The 19,331-nt window shown below is 39.4% G+C and overlaps 1 protein-coding gene across 6 annotated transcripts in view; it reads right to left on the minus strand.

The window, feature by feature from the left end:
- Positions 1-3,528: 3,528 nt before the first annotated feature.
- Positions 3,529-19,331, minus strand: part of Ift25 (intraflagellar transport 25) — a 28,667-nt gene continuing 12,864 nt past the window's right edge. For all 6 annotated transcript variants that reach the window (XM_050136185.1, XM_050136184.1, XM_050136182.1 and 3 more), the window contains 4 exons: positions 9,345-9,451; positions 7,785-7,853; positions 5,544-5,587; positions 3,529-3,737 (listed from right to left, as the gene is read on the minus strand). In XM_050136185.1, the coding sequence (XP_049992142.1) occupies positions 3,624-3,737; positions 5,544-5,587; positions 7,785-7,853; positions 9,345-9,451 (334 nt within the window). In that variant the 3' untranslated portion in view covers positions 3,529-3,623. The remainder of the gene's footprint in view (positions 3,738-5,543; positions 5,588-7,784; positions 7,854-9,344; positions 9,452-19,331) is intronic.

Genomic DNA, 19,331 nt, shown 5'->3' on the forward strand with positions numbered 1-19,331 from the left:
TCTGGGGCATTATTTTTACTTTCATCCTCAACAATCTTAAGAATATATAAAGGTAGGCTTCCATATAGAACCCCCATATATCTAACACCCACATTCAATAATTCACGGATATACTTGCTTCAATTATTTTCAAAAACATTACTAAAAATCTAATTAGGCTGTAGTGTAGCTCAATAGTAAAGCACTTGCCTGGTGTGCTCAAGCCACAGAACAGTAAATATCCCTGCTTCTGTGTTTAAAATTAAATCCTAGCAAGCTCCCAAAGTCCCAATGAGGAGCAGAAGGAGGGAGAACATGAACATGGAAGTCAGGACCACGAGAGGTGCACCCATCCACCGAGACAGTGGGGCTGATCTATTGGGAGCTCACCAAGGCCAACTGGACTGTGACTGAAAAAGCATGGGATAAAACCGGACTCTCTGAACATGGCAGACAATGAGGGCTGATGAGAAGCCAAGGACAATGGCATGGGGTTTTGTTCCTACTTCATGTTCTGGCTTTGTGGGAGCCTAGCCTGTTTGAATGCTCACCTTCCAAGACCTGGATGGAGGGGAGAAGACCCTGGACTTTCCACAGGGCAGGGAACCCTGACTGCTCTTCGGACTGGAGAGGAAGGGGGAGAGGAGTGGGGGGAGGGGGAGGGAAATGGAAGGCTGGGATGAGGCAGGAATTTTTTTTTTTTTTAAAGATTTATTTATTATGTATACAACTTTCTGCCTCCACACACCAGAGGAGGGCGCCAGGTCTCTTTACAGATGGTTTGGAGCCACCATGTGGTTGCTGGGAATTGAACTCAGGACCTCTGGAAGAGCAGACAGTGCTCTTAACCACTGAGCCATCTCTCCAGCCCCAGGAATTTTTTTTAATAAAAAAAAGAAAAATAAATCCTAGCTATTACTTTATTTTTTTACCCACACATAGTTCCATGAATAATTTTTGAAATACCTGAACAGCTTTTTATAATTTAATTTTTGTATTTTGAGACAGGCTCTCTCTACATAGCCCTGGCTGTATTGGAACTCACTATGTAGAAAAGGTTGGTCTCCAACTCAGATCCACCTGCTTCTGCCTTCAGAGTGCTGGGATTCAAGGCTAATGTCACTATGCTTGGATCAACAGGCTTTTTAAACATAAGCTCCATCTAGGGTATCTAGAAAGAAATACAATACCCATTCCACAAGCAAATATCCCGATTTATCTCTAAATTATCTTTTCCCAGTTGTTTTGTTCAAGATGCCTCCAGAACAAGACCCATACAGGACCATGGCTGAGGGAGCTCTTGCGTCTTGGAACCTAGGGTGGAAACCCTTCTTTAACATTTCCCACGACACAGACAAAGCCAGGTCACTTGTGTTTGGCTTGGGATAGGTAAGGGCAGACTGTAAGGACAGGCAGCTCCAGAAGCTCCCAAGCACAGAATGCCTTCCCATTCCTACACAGTCGATTCAGGTTACGCTTTGCTATCTGGAAACCACTGGCCTCAATCCCAGACCCAAGCTGGATTTGCTACAAAACATTGCTGGCCAGAGGAGCAACAGAGAAGAGCCTTAAAGGTTCCCACCAAGGCAATTAAGTGCTTAGTCTTTAACTATATTACTCTTCATCTCATTGGCCTGAACTGGTCACATGGCACTACCCAAAGAAGGCTAGGAAGTCAGACCAGGACATTTCAGTTAGCTGCATTAATGGCCGTCTGTCTATTTACCTTTCTTCAGCTACCCTGTGAATTTACTGAAGACAGAAGTTAATTCTAGAGCACAATTAGATGACTCAAACTCTGTCATTTTGGCCAGAGTATCTCACAGGCTGCTCTACACTACTCCAGGAGAAACTCGGTATAATGGATTGCAGCAGCAGCATTACTAGCCCCCATGCACACCTCGCTATACACATGCCCTTGGGTAGACAGTTTTATTGTGGTACTGGTCTTTGCCCTGTGACAAGATCGGGAATGAGGGCAGACGTAAGCATGCCTGCATTTGGGCTCGCCTCGCCCTCTTGCTACTTTTTAGAAAACTGAAGAGGCTGAGGGTAGATCACTGAAGGAACTTCCGGGGCTGAGCACTATCCCAGCTGAAGTCACCTAGATCCAGCAAACCTTTGCTACCTAGACTAAGTTGCCAGCTGACCAAAGAAATCAGCCAATAAGGTGCAAACTGGGAAAAAAAACCTACCAGGACTGATGGGTGAAGCTGTTGCTTTCTCCAGGACATTTTGGGCTTGTCTGTAACTAAGCAGAAGCTAGCTTATACATACATCACTTAGCCCAAAGAAGCCAGTAAGCGCCGACTTGCTAGGAAGCTAGGGAAGGCTGGCAAGAGGAAGACTCAGGGAGAAGCCAAAGCCGCAGCTTGAGTTTTTGTTGGGGAAGAAGTCTTTATCCTGTTAAGACTTCCAGACATCTAAGCAAGGCCTAGCACTTTACGGAGTGCAATCCACTTTACCAAAACCTACCAATTTACATGCTTAGTTTATTAAAAGTGAACACCTTCACAGAAGCACCCAGAATAATATTGACAAACCTCTAGTCACCATGGCCCAGTCAGCTGATAAATAAAATAACCATGACAAATACACTATGTAGTGGGTTGAACTTCATCTCCCCAAATGACACAATAAAATCATAATAACTAGAGGCTATGAATATGGCCTCACTTGGGTCCTTCAGTGCAGTTATGACTAGTTAGGATGAGCTCATACTGAATAGGGTAGACCCTTAATTCAATATGACTGCTGTCCTTAGAAGGGGAGACACAAGGAGACAGTCAGTCAGAGGGAAGAAGGTGTATTTTGTAATTGTTTTATAATTTAGTTTTTTGCTAAATTTGTTATTTAAGTAAAATAAAACAATAATAAGACATAGTCAGAAGTCTTGATCAGTCTATCCACAAGGTTCCTTGTTTCATAAAAATATCAGGACTTAATGCCAATAATGACTGTTTTGGGAAAATAAAGATGTTTTTAAATTTCTTTGACATCTTTTCAAATCATAAATAAGTAAAAAAAATTCATCAAAATCAAGACAAACTATCAAAAAACAAAAACACAACAATAACAAAACAAATAAAAAAAAAACCCAAAAGCCCACAAAGCTTGATTTTAGTGTGGCTGGGTCCTGGGACTGTGGTCACACCTTCCCTTCAGTCTGGCTGGGTCCTGGGACTTAGCCACACCTTCCCTTCAGTCTGGCAGGGTCCCAGGACTGTGGTCACACCTTCCCTTCAGTCTTGGCTGGGTCCTGGGACCTAGTCACACCTTCCCTGCATACTCTCCCTCTTCTATACCCCCACACTGTTTACTGCTTACACTGCTCTCTCAGCTTTTGCAACAATCACTTAATAATTTAGAAACTTAGTGCACAGAGAGCTGAGAAGCTCTTATAGTAGGTGCTATAGAGGCACAATGAATTATAAATTTAATGAAGCATTCTGAAGTCAAAATTTCCTCATTGCCGCCAACAGTGCTGATTCATGTAACCAGAATTTGCCAAAAATACTGAAGAAAATATGAATAAACATGGAAACAGAGTGATACAAATCTCTTTAATAGCAAACATATCAAAGATAACTTTGTGTTTCTATAAATATATTTTTAGAGTAGTTCAGAGCATTTTGTTGTAATTACTAAGAAATATTTGAGACTGTTAGTCCCTCTGCAGAAATGCTATGAACAGATGCAAAATGGTCGAAGGCTGAAACAATAATGAATCTCAAGAAAGTGGCGTAGCCATCTCGTGCCTGTAAGGGGAAAAAAAATCAATATGGATGTTTCTAGCAATCCTAGCAATCTGTTAACAGGCAGCTGGCAGAAGAAAGGCCTTGATGAAGAGAGCTTTCTAACATGTAACAAAATGTAAGACAAGTCAGCTCCGTCTAGCAGTTGTCCGGGAGTGAGTCAGCATGGTATCTATCACTCCTGCTTTTATGATACACAGTGGGAGGACTGGACTATACATTACAAATGTACACTGCTGACCAACTGTTTACAAGTGTCTTTCTAAAGTACTGTTTGTGCTAAGCGGTTTCTGTTGGTTAGTGATGACTTGGAATATACTATACTGAAGCATGACTATACTCTCACATTTATATAATTTCCCTGGAAACCAATTTGGAGATATATATATCTTGTGACCAGCAATTTCATTCCATAAAATTTAATCCTAGAAAATTAAAAATAAAAAGTTGAAGGTCATAATGTTCAGAGCATGTACTAATGTTCCCTAGGAATTACTTGTAATGACAGAGAAAAATAAACTATCTTAAATATATGTAAATATGTAAATAGTACCTTAAAAGCATAATTATAAAGCTTGGGATATAATATTAAGTTTAAAAAGATGATATAAAGTTTTCTACACGTCTTTGCTGTACCATCTGGGGTTTATGGTCAGCAGCTAGAACACCGAATGGAGCTGATCTGCTGACAATAACAAAGTGCCCATTCCACCTCACCACTTTCCAAACGTTCCATAACCCTCCCCAGTGAGTCCTCAACAAATACCAAAGAATGCAGAGGCTTCCTAACCTGAGCCATAAAATTCAGCATAATTAATCTTTTTTTTTTTTTTTTTTTTGAAGGGGGGAATCCCACTGTCCTCTCCAGTCACTGGATGAACTTAGGTGGGAGAAAAGTGAACTGTGGGATTCAAACACTGCCATGGACTTTCTGTGTGTGCATGTATATGTCAGTGAGCCACAAAGATCCCTCTGTCCCTGTCTCACCAGCACTGGGTTTACATGTGGGTGCCACCTTGTTCCACATCTCTGTGGGTGCTGGAGAGCAAGCTCAAGTCTTAACACTTGTATTGCAAGAGGACTGAGCTCTCCCCACCCTCTGAGGAGTCTTTGAAATGCTGATTTCACAGCTGCTCTGGGCAGGATGAAAAGCTACAACCCTGCAGGTAGATGTTCTGGAAGAAAGCAGCTGAACACCAGCACTGGCACCTAAACACACTTGGAGTGGTTTACTAGTTCCTGTTTGTTTAAAACTAGGGCATGACAAACTAGCAGAGACAAAAGACTCCTGACGTCAGCGGGCATTCATTCCACTTGACAGGAGAGTCCAACGGAATGCTGTCGGAAAACATTGGTTCATTTCCACTTCAGCTGTCTCTGGCTTATTTGTTGCTGATCCTATGCTCCAGTTCCCTTATCTAAACCTCTCTTGTCCTTTCACGCGTAACTAACACCCAACTTTGACATCTCAACACTTTTAGTCTCCTATTCTAAATGGCCCCCAGAACCATATGAAAGAAAGTAAAGAAATACTTTAAAAATAAATTATTGAGCAAAATAAAACAAATAAATGAATTCAATTCTGTTTTTCCATACAGCCACTTTCTCCAAGATTGGTTTTAAAAAAGAGCCTAATTAATAATACATTTAGCTAATAATATTATTGAGAATAATCTCTAATGGTTAAGAAGGCAAAAGGCTACTAATACCATGAGGATATTCATCATGAATAATTCATACTAGGAAAGTTTAAAATCTAAATTGGGCTCACTAAAGATAATCTTATCTCTAAAAAGTATATACACTTACCATAATTTCTTCATTTTGAAGCTGCCCCTCTGTATGTACCAAATCTAAAACACAAAATTTAATAAAAATAGATTAAGGCTCAAAGATATGAGGATAGCTATGGAAATTTGTGAGCAGCAAAACTGATTATTTGGCAAACTATAAGTTAAAGTCAGATTGAAAGAAATTATCATTACTTAGGGGTTGATTTGATATAGACATTTGACTTTAAAACAACTAATGAGCTATAAAATACTCTAGTCAGTATAAACAAAAGACAATTCATATGTAAATATAAAGAAAGAAATTGATAAAATGCAGAGATTCTCCCCCTGCTTTTACTGATCAAGCTCCTAACAGTAATTTCAGACTTTTATGGAAGAAACCATCTTTCCCGCAGGAAAACTTCACTGTGAGGCAGAATGGCTGTAACATGATCTCTCCTGGCACTTAAGTCTAATAATATACAACTGGAATAATTTACTTAGCCATGAGTTAATTATTTTGAGTATTCAGAAGTGTGAACTATTTAATTAATATAATAATACCTTTTGACATTAATGTGTTCCAAATAATGTACAGAATTTCAAAAGCTACCCAGGACCAAAGGGGAAGACTTTGGGAAGTATGATCCCAGCGACCTTTTCTCTCCATCCTAATGCTTTTCTTAGATAATGAAAAACTATTATCCCCTGCTTTCCTCTGTGCCTTCTCCTCTAGCTATGCTGCCAATCAGTAAATGTTTCCACTTTCTAGCTTGGTATCGGGTACATACCCGGAATCCCAGCACTCAGGAGCCTTAGGCAGAAGTTCTAAACCAGCCTAGGCTACATACAGAATAAAAACATGTATAAAAAGTGGGGTGGGAGGTGGCGGGGAGGGGGGGATGAAGGTGGGGGCTGAAGAGATGGCTCAGTGGTTAAGAGTACTAAATATTCCTCTAGAGGACCGGGGTTCAGTTCCCAGAACCCACATAGCAGTTCACAACTGCCTATTAACTACAGTCTCAGAGGATTTGACGCCTACCTTCTAGCCTCTGTGGGCACCAGACGTGGATGTGGTGCATAGATATCCACGCAGACAAAATATCCATACACATTAAATAAATAATTCTTTTTTAAAAAATTTAGGTTGTTTTTGTCTGGAATTTTATGTTTATACTCTTTTTCTTATTTATCTGTAAGTTAAGTTTATATTGTGGTAAGTATAAATCTAGGTTTCTTTAACCAATACCCATGCCCTGGTCTAACTACATGAACAGCAAGCAGACTGCTAAAGTAAGAAACCAGTTATGAACCAGTTATGAACTAGTCTCATTTATACTTTCCACATCACTACTCTCAAACTCTAGGCCTTCCTGGAGATCCATGTAATAAATTAGCTTACTTCTTGATATTTTCCTCGGAAGGAACTAGGTTACAACCTAATCTGCTGTGTTCTAGAAGTTACTGCTATCGCTCTGGCAATAACATCTATTGATCTACATTTGCCTGGTTTGTTTTCTTTTCTCGCTTTAGTTTTATATGTTTTTATTCTACTGTTTTGACAATATTTTCTAAGAGAAGGAGATAAACACATGAAGTTATTCTGTATGTTTGTGCTTAAATGGATAGCAATTTAGTTGGTTATGTTTATCGAAAAGAATTTTTTTTTTAAACTGGGACTCAATATGTCATGCTGGGTAGCTTAGAAAGATCTATGTAGATCAAGCTGGCCTCAAACTCAGAGATCTCCCTGCCTCTGCTTTCTGAATCCTGGGACTGAGGACATGTGCCATCATGCCTGGCTTAGCTGATAATTAAACAGTACCATTAATCAGGAAAAAAGGTACAAAATCAACATTTGTTTGTCATACATAAGCCATTAGCTCACAAAAGTCTTAAATGTGTCATCTCTATATCTCTATTTTTTTTTTAAAGTTTTTAGTTTTTCAAGACAGGGGTTCTCTTTGTAGCTCTGGCCATCCTGGAGCTCGCTTTGTAGACCAGGCTGACCTCGAACTCACAGACAGCCTCCTGAGTGCTGGGATTAAAGGTGAGCACCACCACTGCCCAGTTTCATCCCTATTTTTGAAAATGTTAATTGTTATATAAACAGCACATGAAGAAGACTACAAAATATGTGGGGTTTTTTTTGCTTTATCTGTGTTAAAGAATCATTAAATCACATTTATTTACCAAAATGCATTTGAACTGATAGCATAGAGTCAGAGGCCAGGCATTTACTCACTCATACTCAAAACAGTACTGGCAACATACACACCTTTTTCAACCCACTGCTCAAAATCGAATGGCTCTTTAGATGTGGTCTTTTCAATCCTCAAGGTTTGCACTGGCATTATAAACAGAATAGAGATGTTAATTAGCTATTTAATTCCATTTTGTTGTTTCCGTTCTTCTTTTCCCTGCTACTTGACTGCCATAAATTGATGGGTATTAATTACACAAAGTGCTAGGACCAGGAATAACACATTCTGGATGCTATGACTGTTTTTCCTTAAGTCCCTATGGCAAAATATAACACTGTATCATGGCAATCTTGCCAGTGTTTATCACTACAGAGCACAAATCTAATAGAGCTTTTCTGAATCTGGCTATGATACTTCTGGTAGCCATGATCATAAGCCTTTATGGAGAACAGGCTTTGAGTCAGGCATGTTTGTTTATTCTCTCTTGGCTGAAGTCTTTATGAGAAAGGTATTACTAACCACTTTCCTGATGAGGACACAGGCTTACAGTGCCAGGCAAGGTGTCCAAGGGACTAAAGCTAGCAAATGCAGACAAGAGTCCACACATGAGGCCTGCCTGGCTGTAGAGTCTCCACATTCATATGAGAAGCATACCAAGCATCAGTTAACTTCCTTCTGCACAGGCTTTCATCCATTGTCCCCACATGACCCCCAGAACCATCCTTCCCCTTCTCTGTCCTATTCTGGAGGGGCTGACTTCTATAGATTAGATCTCCTGGACTAACTTACCAATTAGCTTCTCTGTGGAGTTGGCTAGAGGCATGCACCAAAAGATTGGAGGGCAGAATATTTTATCTACACTCTGTCCTGATTCATGCCATGTCTTTGATAGTGGTCCTGTCCTTTCAAGACTAAAAAAGCTCCTGCTAGCCAGACCCACTGCTAGTACAATCCCCAAATCTCCCTGGGCTTTAGTAACACTTCCCTTTCCTTGTCCCAGGACAGCAGTGGCTCCCTGCTGCAGCTAGTTTCTGAGGGCCATTATCCTTTATTCATTCCTGCAGCCCAGGCCAGGATTTCATAAGTAGATCTATTAATAAAGTCTCTTCATTGGAAACATCTGGGATCTAGTCTGTTTCTTGCCATGATTCTGTCTGATACACTCACTGTATTACAGATAGGACTTGATGTTCCAAGGGGAGATTCTACTCTTACTCCTCAGAAAATATCATCAGCAATAGACGAATCAAAACTATCCAATGGGTATAATTGGGGTTATCAGATTTACAGAAAGAATCTGAGAACTACAGGCTAAATGAACCTAGGATGAAGATGTCATAGAACCTAGTATCTTGGCAAGCCAACTTCTAGCATTCCTAACAGAATCTTCTGCCAAAGACTTTCACCTAGTAAACTGCATGGCGATTATGATGTGCTTCGGAAGGGTCTCAATTGAACAGCGGCTAATTGTGCTGAAGGTAGCCAACCCACCCATACTTCCCACCTCCCGTTTCAGCAATGAAACTCAGTCCCATGCTGTAAAGAAAGACTAGTCTTTTGCCAAAAGTTGACATCTGTCTTCTGCCTATAGAAAAATTAAAAGAATAATAAAAAATTAAGTGTGATTTGCTTACCTAAGTAACTTTGGATCACGAGTTTTTCAATCTTTACGTGTTTGTGAAAACAAATAATGAACTCCTGGGGAAACATACCCGTGGTGGTCCAAAAGGTTTCTGGATTCCTAATGGTAATTTTAAAGGAATAAAAGAAATAAACAGATATAAAAATGTAATCATAATGTTCTAATGAATAAATATTAAAAACGGTTACTGTCTTATTTTAGAATCCTTTTCTAACTTAGTTCTGCCTATAATCTCCCCAATTTAGTACTTTAATTGACAGATATTCTCTTCTTATGCTGAAACTGAACTGATGTCACTCTCATCTAAAAGGCTGCAGCGTTCCCCTACTGACTTTATAGCCAGCCTCTTCAGTTCCATCGTTAAAGTATATTGCCTCCCATCACTACGTCACCCCATCACTGCTGCCACAGCCAGCTGCTACCACTCTCCAACACATCATGCAGACACATGCTTCTATACCGAACCTAATGAGTTCTCTTGATCCCAAAGTCCTTCTTCCTCTTGCAAAAGTTTATGGTCCCTTCTCCAACACCAGCTGATGAGAATCATGTCCTCTGTGCTTTTCACTTGTCTCACAGCATCCGTTCCCACCCTAGACACGTATCTCTTGTGCTTTTATGACTCCTGTGGACCCAGGCACTTGCCTTTCGGTATTTTTAACAGGCTCTTATTTTTTAAAGATTTACTTATTTATTAAGTATACAGTGTTATGTCGGCATGTATGCCTGTACACCAAAAGAGGGCATCAGATCTCATTATAGATAGTTGTGGTTGCTGGGAATTGAACTCAGGACCTCTAGAAGAACAACCAATGCTCTTAACCTCTAAGGCATCTCTCCAGACCCAACCTTTCTTTATTTTTATGTTCTTAATAACTACTATAATAGTTATTAATATACCCATAGTATATTCACTATGTTTGCTGGGGAAAAAAAGCCATGAAGTTCAATTCAGGTCTCATTTACACACACTTTATATATATAAGCATATATATATAAGTATATATATAACATATATATATGTTAAAGACATTTGTATAGTCAATATGATATGTGAAATAGTCTATTGCAGGTGTTGGTGTAGAATGTCTGTCTTTGTGTTGCTTTCATTGGTTAATAAAAAAACTGCTTTGGGCCCTTCATAGGGCAGAATTTAGGTAGTTGAGGAAAATTAAATGGAATGCTGGGAGGAAGAAGGCAGAGTCGGAGAGACACCATGAAGCTGTCAGAGTCAGACATGCTGAATTTTACCTGGCAGTGGCAATAAACAGATTAATAGAAATGGGTTAAATTAAGATGTAAGAATTATCTAATAAGAAACTAGAGCTAATGGGCCAAGCAGTGATTTAATTAATACAGTTTCTGTGTGGTTATTTCGGGGCTAAGCTAGCCAGGCGGCCAGGAAGAACAAGTGGTACGACATTGGCTAAAGGAATATTCATTTCTATTTTAACAATTTAAGCCTTTTCTTTCTTTTTTGGGAGTAAAAGTTAAATACAATAAAATTTAAGTGTAATGAGTTTTGATAAATGTATATTCTCATGTAACTAATTCCCTAAGGTAACCAATACCCCCAGTGAGGATAGAGAACATTCCCATGACTTCAGAAATTCCCTCTTTCTTCCAGACAATTTCTACACTCCCTTAGTCAACAACTGCTTTGATTTCTATCATAGATCACGCAATGGTTTACGCAATGAACATTACTTTATTCATTCCTTTGCAGTTTCTTTTTCAGTGCTGGGGCGTGAACTGGAGACCTTGCATGTGCTAGGCAAGGGCTGTACTGCTGAGCTACATCCTTAGCCTGTTCTGTCCCTGCCTCCCTCCACCCCCCACCCCCCCACCCCCGCCCAAGATGGAGTTGCTCTGTGTAGCCCTAGCTGCCTTGGAATTCACTCTGTAGACCAGGCTGGCCTTGAACTCACAGGTATCTGTCTGCCTCTGCTCCTGAGTGCTGGGATAAAGGTGTGCGCCACCACTGTCAGGCGTCTGTACAGTTTTTTTTGAAGCAAGGCTTCCCTAGGTTGCTCAGGATGGCCTGAAACTTGCTACACATCTGAGGATGACCTTGAACTGTTCATCCTCCGGCTTCACAGCTCTCCACTTCCCAAGTGCTGGGCCTACATGTGTGCACCACCACACTCAGTTTTATACCATTCGGGAACTAAACCCATGCTTCATGCATGCAGGCAAGCACTCTACCAACTAAGCCACATCTCCAACTGCTAAGTGAAATTCACAAATCGTTACTTCCAATTAATATACAGCAATACAATTTATTTTAATAACCCCTTGATTTTTTTGCATCCACTGCGTTTACTTACTAGTTCTACTAATCTCTCCCCCTCCCTTTTATCTTTCGAGTCAGGAGGTTGAGACAGGGTTTAACTATGAAGCCCAGCTTGGTCTTATCTTCCTATCCCAGCTTCTCAAGTGCTTGGATATAGGCTTTTGCCATCATGGCCAGTTTTTTTTTTTTTTAAATATTTATTTGTTTATTATGTATACAATATTCTGTCTGTGTGTGTGCCTGAAGGCCAGAAGAGGGCACCAGACCTCTTTACAGATGGTTGTGAGCCACCATGTGGTTGCTGGGAATTGAACTCAGGACCTTTGGAAGAGCAGGCAATGCTCTTAACCACTGAGCCATCTCTCCAGCCCCCAATGGCCAGTTTTTTTGTTGTTTTGTAAATTTTATGAAGACAGCCACATAATGTGAGAACAGACAACTTTGCTGTGTTTCTCATCTCTCTCCCTTTTATGTCTGTTCCCATCTTACTGTACTCACTAAGATCTCCAGAAGACAGAACCAGCAAGAACGTTTCCAATCTTAGGGGGAAAGTATTTTCAGTTTTACCACTGAGCTAAAAAGGTCTTCTATGTCTTTCTTAGACTGAGAGATTCTCTTCTCTTAGGGTTGAGAGCAGATACCAAGATGAACAATGGAGTTTGTCAAATGCTTTCTTAATATAAGATTTTTTTCTTTCTTTTTAAAAAATTCTATATACAGTGCTCTGTCTGCATGTATGCCTGCAGGCCAGAAAAGGGCACCAGATCTTACTACAGATGGTTGTGAGTCACCATGTGGTTGTTGGGAATTGAATTCAGGACCTTTGGAAGAACAGGTAGTGTTCTTCACCACAGAGCTGTCTCTCCAACCCCAGCTCTTTTAAATCTTGAGGCAGGGATCATACATATAGCCCAGGCTACCCCCAAACTCATGCAACCAAGACGAGCCTTGAACTTCTGATCTTGCCTTTACCTCCCCAATGCTGGGGTTATAGACATGTGCTCATTCTACTAATATGTTCTAAATTTCACCTTGTATTCATGTGATATTATGAATGGATCAGTCTTGTTTTCCCAGGGTAAACTATACTTTTTGAATTCAGTTTTTTGGGTTTTCATCATTTTTTGTTTGTTTTTGTTTGGTTGAGACAGGGTCTTCCTACAAAGATCAGGCTGCTTCTGCCTGGAACTCATGATGATCCTGCCTCAGCCTCTCCAGTGTGGGGATTACAAGAATGTACTACTATGTCCAATTAAATTTAAAATCTTTTTATTAAAAATTTTCAATTTAGGGCTGGAGAGATGGCTCAGTGGTTAAGAGCATTGCCTGCTCTTCCAAAGGTCCTGAGTTCAATTCCCAGCAACCACATGGTGGCTCACAACCATCTGTAATGAGATCTGGTGCCCTCTTTTGGCCTGCAGACATACACACAGACAGAATATTGTATAATAAATAAATAAATAAATATTTTTAAAAAATTCTCAATTTACTTTCAGAAAGAACAATGGTCTTCAATATTCTTTCTTGCAATGCTCTGCCTGGTTTTAATAATAGAAAAATGCTAGCATAATACTTGATGGAAAATCTCCCCTTCCCATCTGTTGAGGGTTGATTTCAGGCAGCCCAAAACATGGTAGGCAAGTACTCTATCACTGAGCTATTCTCCAGCTTTATTATTATAAGGGTTTGTAAAACATTGGTATTGCTTGAGTGTTTGATAGTTTCTGTAATGGGTAGGAGTTTGTTCTAGTTTTCTACTTCACCTTGTATCATTTAATTTTTAAGTTTTATTTTATTGTATGGGTGTTTTCCTGCCTGTATATCTGTGCATCATGTATCGAGTGAGGCCAGAAGAGGGCATTGGATTGCCTGGAATGGAGTTACAAACTCCTGTGAGTTGTCACATGGGTGTTGGCAACTGAACCAGGATCCTCTGCAAGAACAGCCAGTGCTCTTAACTCCAGCCCAACCTCATGTCATTTTTACAGTTTAATTTATTAGCTTGATTTTGTTATTTATAATGTAATGGCTATATTTTCAGACTTTGTATGAATATGGTTTCTTTCTTTTTAGTACCGAATATTTATGCTTTCTGTATTTGTTTGCTTGTTGAAACAGTCTCTTTATGTAGCTTTGCTGGTCCTGAATTTAGGAGTCTCCTGCCTCACCTCCTAAGCACTAGAATTACAAATTAGAGCTGGAGATCATGCTCACGGCTTCACGCATGAGCAGGTAAGCAATCTACTAACTGAGAGACATCCACGGTCATGTTACATTTACTTCCATTTTCTCTGGGTCTAATTTGTTTCTTTTTCTAGATTCCCAAGTTGAAATTTTATATTGGTTTTATTTTTTTCACTTTTTCAGACAGGGCCTCCCTATGTAGCCTGGAGGTCTTCTGGGTACTAAGACTGCAGGGGTGAGCTAGCTTTCCCAGCTGAGAGCATTCTCTCCGTGACTTCAGTCTTCTGAGATCCACAAGACTTGTTTTCAGTACACTTCAGGGAAATTCAATGTGCGCTTGTTTCAGATCCCAGCGATGACAGTATTTCAAGTCACTTAATCAAGATAACTGAGAGCATTGTTGAGATCATCTGAATCTTTATTGACTCACGTTGTTGTAGCTTTATTGAGAGACGGATGTTAAACTATCCAACTGCAGAGTTCATTCATCTTCCATACATATATGGACTCATGTAGAATTGTAACTTCCTAAGTAATTGATCCTCTTACAGTATAAAATACCCCTTTATTCCTAAAAATCCTGCCTTGATTTCTACTTTATTATGAATGTAGCTAAGCCTTTTTTTTTAAAATGTATTTATTTATTATATATATAGTGTTCTGTCTGTCTGTATGCTTGCTGGCCAGAAGAGTAGCTAAGCCTTTTTCAAATATATAGTTTGCGGGGAAGATAATTTTTTATTTACTCACTTTCAACCTATTTACATTTAAAATTTTTGATTATAGTTTCTTGTGTGTGTGTGTGTGTGTGTGTGTGTGTGTGTTTATACACACACTTTCTGAAGCCAGTTTTCCTTCACCGTCTGGGTCTCAAGGACTTAACTCAAGTTACTATGCCTGGTGGCAAATGCCTTTATCTGCTGAGCTATCTCACTGACCTCTATGCAGGGGTTTCTGTTTTAAAGAATGTTAGCATTTAATTAATCTCCTTATGTGGCTTCAAGCCATCAGGACACAGAAATTGCCAAAACCCTTAATATCCTCAGCTCTTCTTCTCAAGCATTTGGCTTTCATGATGACAGGTTGCTAAGGGAATGTTCTCTTCCACAGAACAATGTGTACATCAGTGATTGGGGCAGCTCTGGTCTTGTTTTTGGAAGCAGACTGCTCACTGACCAATGCCCACAGTTTATCCAGGTTGTCAGGGCAGAAGCTCTGGGTTTTTTTTGTTTGTTTGTTTGTTTGTTTTTTGTTTTTTGAGACAGGGTTTCTCTGTAGCTTTGGAGCCTGTCCTGGAACTAGCTCTTGTAGACCAGGTTGGCCTCGAACTCACAGAGATCCTCCTGCCTTTGCCTCCCGAGTGCTGGGACTAAAGTCATGCGCCACCACAGCTTGGCTTAGAATGTTTTTTTTAATCACTAAGTGATTAGCTAGCTCTCAAAAATACTCAGAAAAATATAGTTATCCAAATATTTTTTTATTTCTAGTACATTTCATATAGTTTTTTCTGGTATTATACTTCTTCAAAATTCCTTTAATACTTTCTGTCATGCAGGTTTACCTGTAACAAATAAATTATCTTTGGAAGTATGTTTAGCAAGAGAAAGAATTCTGGGTTGACAGCTTGTTATGTCTGTTTCCATCTCTTTTTCAGCATCTGTCAGACCCTACACTGCTGATGCACTCTTTCTGGTAAACAGGCTTGTCATCAGGCTTGTGTAGCAAGTGTCTTTACTTACAGAGTCCTCTCACTAGCCCTAAGCTGGTGTTTTTATGTAAAATTAGAAAAGCAGAAATAGTGTCCATCTACTTTAAAATGCATAAATACTATGTTCTCTATCAACATAATTGAATATTGTTTGACAGTAAAAGTTAAATAGTAGTGTGTACTACCAGATATAGGAACCTTAAAATCACTTAAGTGAGATTTAACAGTCCCCATGCTAAACAAGGTGCTAATATAAGAAAATCCTGGCAAGTTCAAGGCCAATCTTATTCACACCAGGAGTTCTAGGTCAGTCAACTCCACACTTAAGCTTTGTCATAAAAACACAAAGGGGCTAGAGGGTGGCTCAGAGATTAAGAGTACTAGCTGTTCTTGCAAAGGACCTGAATTTGATTTCCAGTACTTACATGGTGGCTCACAACTATCTGTAACTCTAGTGCTAGGGGATTTGACACCCTCTTCTGGCTTCTGTGGGCACCAGGTGCACAGAGTGTACAGGCAAAACACCCATACCCATAAATTAAAAAAACAAACAAGTCACAAAACCCAAAACAAATCAACAACAGATCTCATGTGAGACAGGCATAGTGATGCACATGTGTAACTCTTAGCATCTGGAAAGCTGAAGCAGGAAGATTGCTATGGGTTTGAGGCCAGCCTGGAATACACAATAAATTGTTTCAGCTAGGGACATCCTCAAAAAAAAAAAAAAAAAAAAAAAAAAAAAACCCTCAACCCACAATATGTATGATTCCATTAATATAATTCAACTATAATATTCAACTATACTATGCAAAAAGGACCATCTCTTTCTCACCGTGTGGGGTGGATGGATATGTATTGGAACTGAACACAGATTACATGTGTCCAGTGATCTACCATTATAGTCCTAGCTTTTCTTTTTAATTTGAGACAGTATCTTGCTAAATTGCCCACACTGGCCTCCAATTTCATTGAAGCACCCCTGTCTCAGCCCTCCAAAGGCTGAGACATCTTACATCCAGCTTTGTTGTTCTTCTGTGGCGTTTCTTTTCTCCTTTTTCAATGATATATTAAGTACAGAGGGCAAAGGCAGGGCCAAGAGGAAATAAGCACATTAGTTTTAACCCTTCTTTCTAGTCAAGTGTAATCCCAGGATTGGGGGAATAGAAGCAGAAAGAGCAGGAACTCAGGGTTATCTTTAGCTACACAGTGTGTTCTAATGCCAGTCTAATTACAAGAGACTCTATCTCAAAACAAAACAAAACAAAACAAAACAAAAACAAAAACAAAAAAAAAACCAGGACAAACAAACAATAACAAAAAAATAGTACAGCTAACTTTTAAGGAAAGTTAAAGTATTCACCAGGGGCATAGGATAATCCTCACTGTAGGGATACATTTACAGCATCACTTTCTCCAAGTAACTGTAGCTATTTCCATTTAGATAAAACAATCTGAGCAGAAAATCATTTTTAGTATCTACTATATAAAGCATGTTTGTGTTTTCTAGAACTACATAAGATTAAAAATCTCTGGGGCTGGAGAAATGGCTGATTCCTTAGAGAACTAGGTTCAATTCCTGGCTCATGACTGCCCTATAACTCAAATTTCAGGGGAACTGATGCTTTCTTCTGGCCTCCATGGCACTAGACATGCACATGATACACATGCATACATGCAGGCAAACACTCATACACATATTTTTTAAAGACTTTAAAGGAGGGGGGAATAAATGGCTGATAAACTGATCTTGTCTTAGAAAAATTATCCATCTCTAATTAAAGTGAGGGGTGTTTCTGGAAAGAGCTCTATTCATACACTGTAAAGATTTGTCACTCATATTGGTTTAATAAAACGCTGACTGGCCAGTAGCCAGGCAGGAAGTATCAGTGGGGCGACCAGACTAAGAGAATTCTGGGAAGAAAGAGGAAAGGCAGAGAGACAGAGTCACCAGCCAGATGCACAGAAAGCAAGATGAGAATGTCTCATGGAGAAAAGGTATCAAGCCACGTTGCTAAAGATAGACAAAATTTATGGGTTAATTTAAGTTGTAAGAGCTAGTTAATAATAAATCTGAGCTAAAAGGCCGAACAGTTTATAATTAATATAAAGCCTATGTGTGTTTCTTTGGAACTGAACGGCTGCAGAACCAGGCAGGACAGAAACTTCCATCTATACCTCTATTCTGAATGAACAACTTAAGACAAATTTCTGCAGTCCTGTGTATACATGTACACTAATTTTTCTATACCACGTCAGAGTCATCCGAATCACTATTATTTGTCTTTCACAGGAAATAAAAAACAAAGGAAAACTGTGAGAAAAAGGCAAAGGCAGGCATTAAGTTTTTGATTCAAGCTTTAGGTTTGAGTTATCATATAGAACCTTTAGTTGGGAGTTAGAAGACAAGTGTGTTAGTTGATTCTCTCATTTGTTTATCTGTGTGTTTTTTTACCAAATTGTTTTACCTTTGGTAATCCTTTTGCTTATCTTTAAAATGAGGATGAAAATACTTTCTTTTAAAAAAAAAAGGTTTATTTACTTTATGTGTATATGTGTGTGACAGGAGGTTGTGATCCATCGCCCTGTATGCTAAGAACAAAACTCTAGTCCTCTTCAAGAGCAGCAAGCACTCTTAACCTCTGAGACATTTCTTCAGCTCTTTTTTTGAGACAGGGTCTCACTATATGGTCCAGGCTAGCCTTGAATTCCAGACAGTTCTCCGGCCTCAGTCTCCCAGTATTATAAGATTATAGGTATACAATGTCCTGTTGAAAATGGTTTTTATAAGTTTAGCACTTCTCAAATTGTAAAACCCTATACAAATTTGCAGTCACATATATGTGTGTGTATACATTTATATATGTGAGTAGACAGAAGTTTGTGTCCCACCTGGTTCCATAGTAATTCAGTCCCAAAGAAACACACAGAGGCTTATATTAATTATAAACTGTTTGGTCTATTGGCTCAGGCTTATTAGTAACTAGCTCTTACATCTTAAATTAACCCATAATTCTTATCTATGTTTAGCCATGTGGCTTGGTACCATACTCAGTGTGGCATCAATGGCATAGGAGGTTCTTCTGTTTATGTGTTGCTTTCATTGGTTAATGAATAAAGAAACTGCTTTGGACCTGATAGGGCAGAACTTAGGTAGGTGGAGAAGACAGAACTGAATGCTGGGAAGAAGGGCAGAGTGAGAGATGCCATGTATCTTCTGCCTGAGACAGACTCTGGTTAGAATCTTGCGGGTAAGCCACAGTCATGTGGCGATACACAGATTAATAGAAATGGGTTAAATTAAGAAATAAGAATTAGCCAATGGGAAACCACAGTTTCTGTGTGGTTATTTCAGGTGTAAGCTAGCCAGGTGGCTGGGACAAACAAGGGACCCTCTCCTTGTAACAATTGACACCCAATCCTTGTAACACATTCTCATCTTGTGTCCTGTGTCTGGCTGGTGACTGACTCTTCTGCTTTCCTCTAGTTGCCCCGCCTATACTTCCTGCCTGGCTACTGGCCAATCAGTGTTTTATTAAACCAATATGAGTGACAATTCTTTACAATATACAAGAGCATTATCCCATAGCATATGTGTGCATGTAAATAAACTACACTCTCAAGCTTTCCAACATTAGTAAACCTTAACAAATATTTGTTGTTCTAAATCAACAAACTAGTCAACATGCAATTCAAGACTCAGTAGCATCAAAGATAAGCTAAATACAGGTTAATTTCCAAGAATTCACTGCGAGAGATGACACTAACATTACAGATAAACAATTACCAAAAAA

The sequence above is a fragment of the Alexandromys fortis genome, unplaced genomic scaffold (genome assembly GCF_014885135.2).
Source record: "Alexandromys fortis isolate MF-2015 unplaced genomic scaffold, M_Fortis_MF-2015_v1.1 scaffold_13, whole genome shotgun sequence".
NCBI lineage: Eukaryota > Metazoa > Chordata > Mammalia > Rodentia > Cricetidae > Alexandromys > Alexandromys fortis.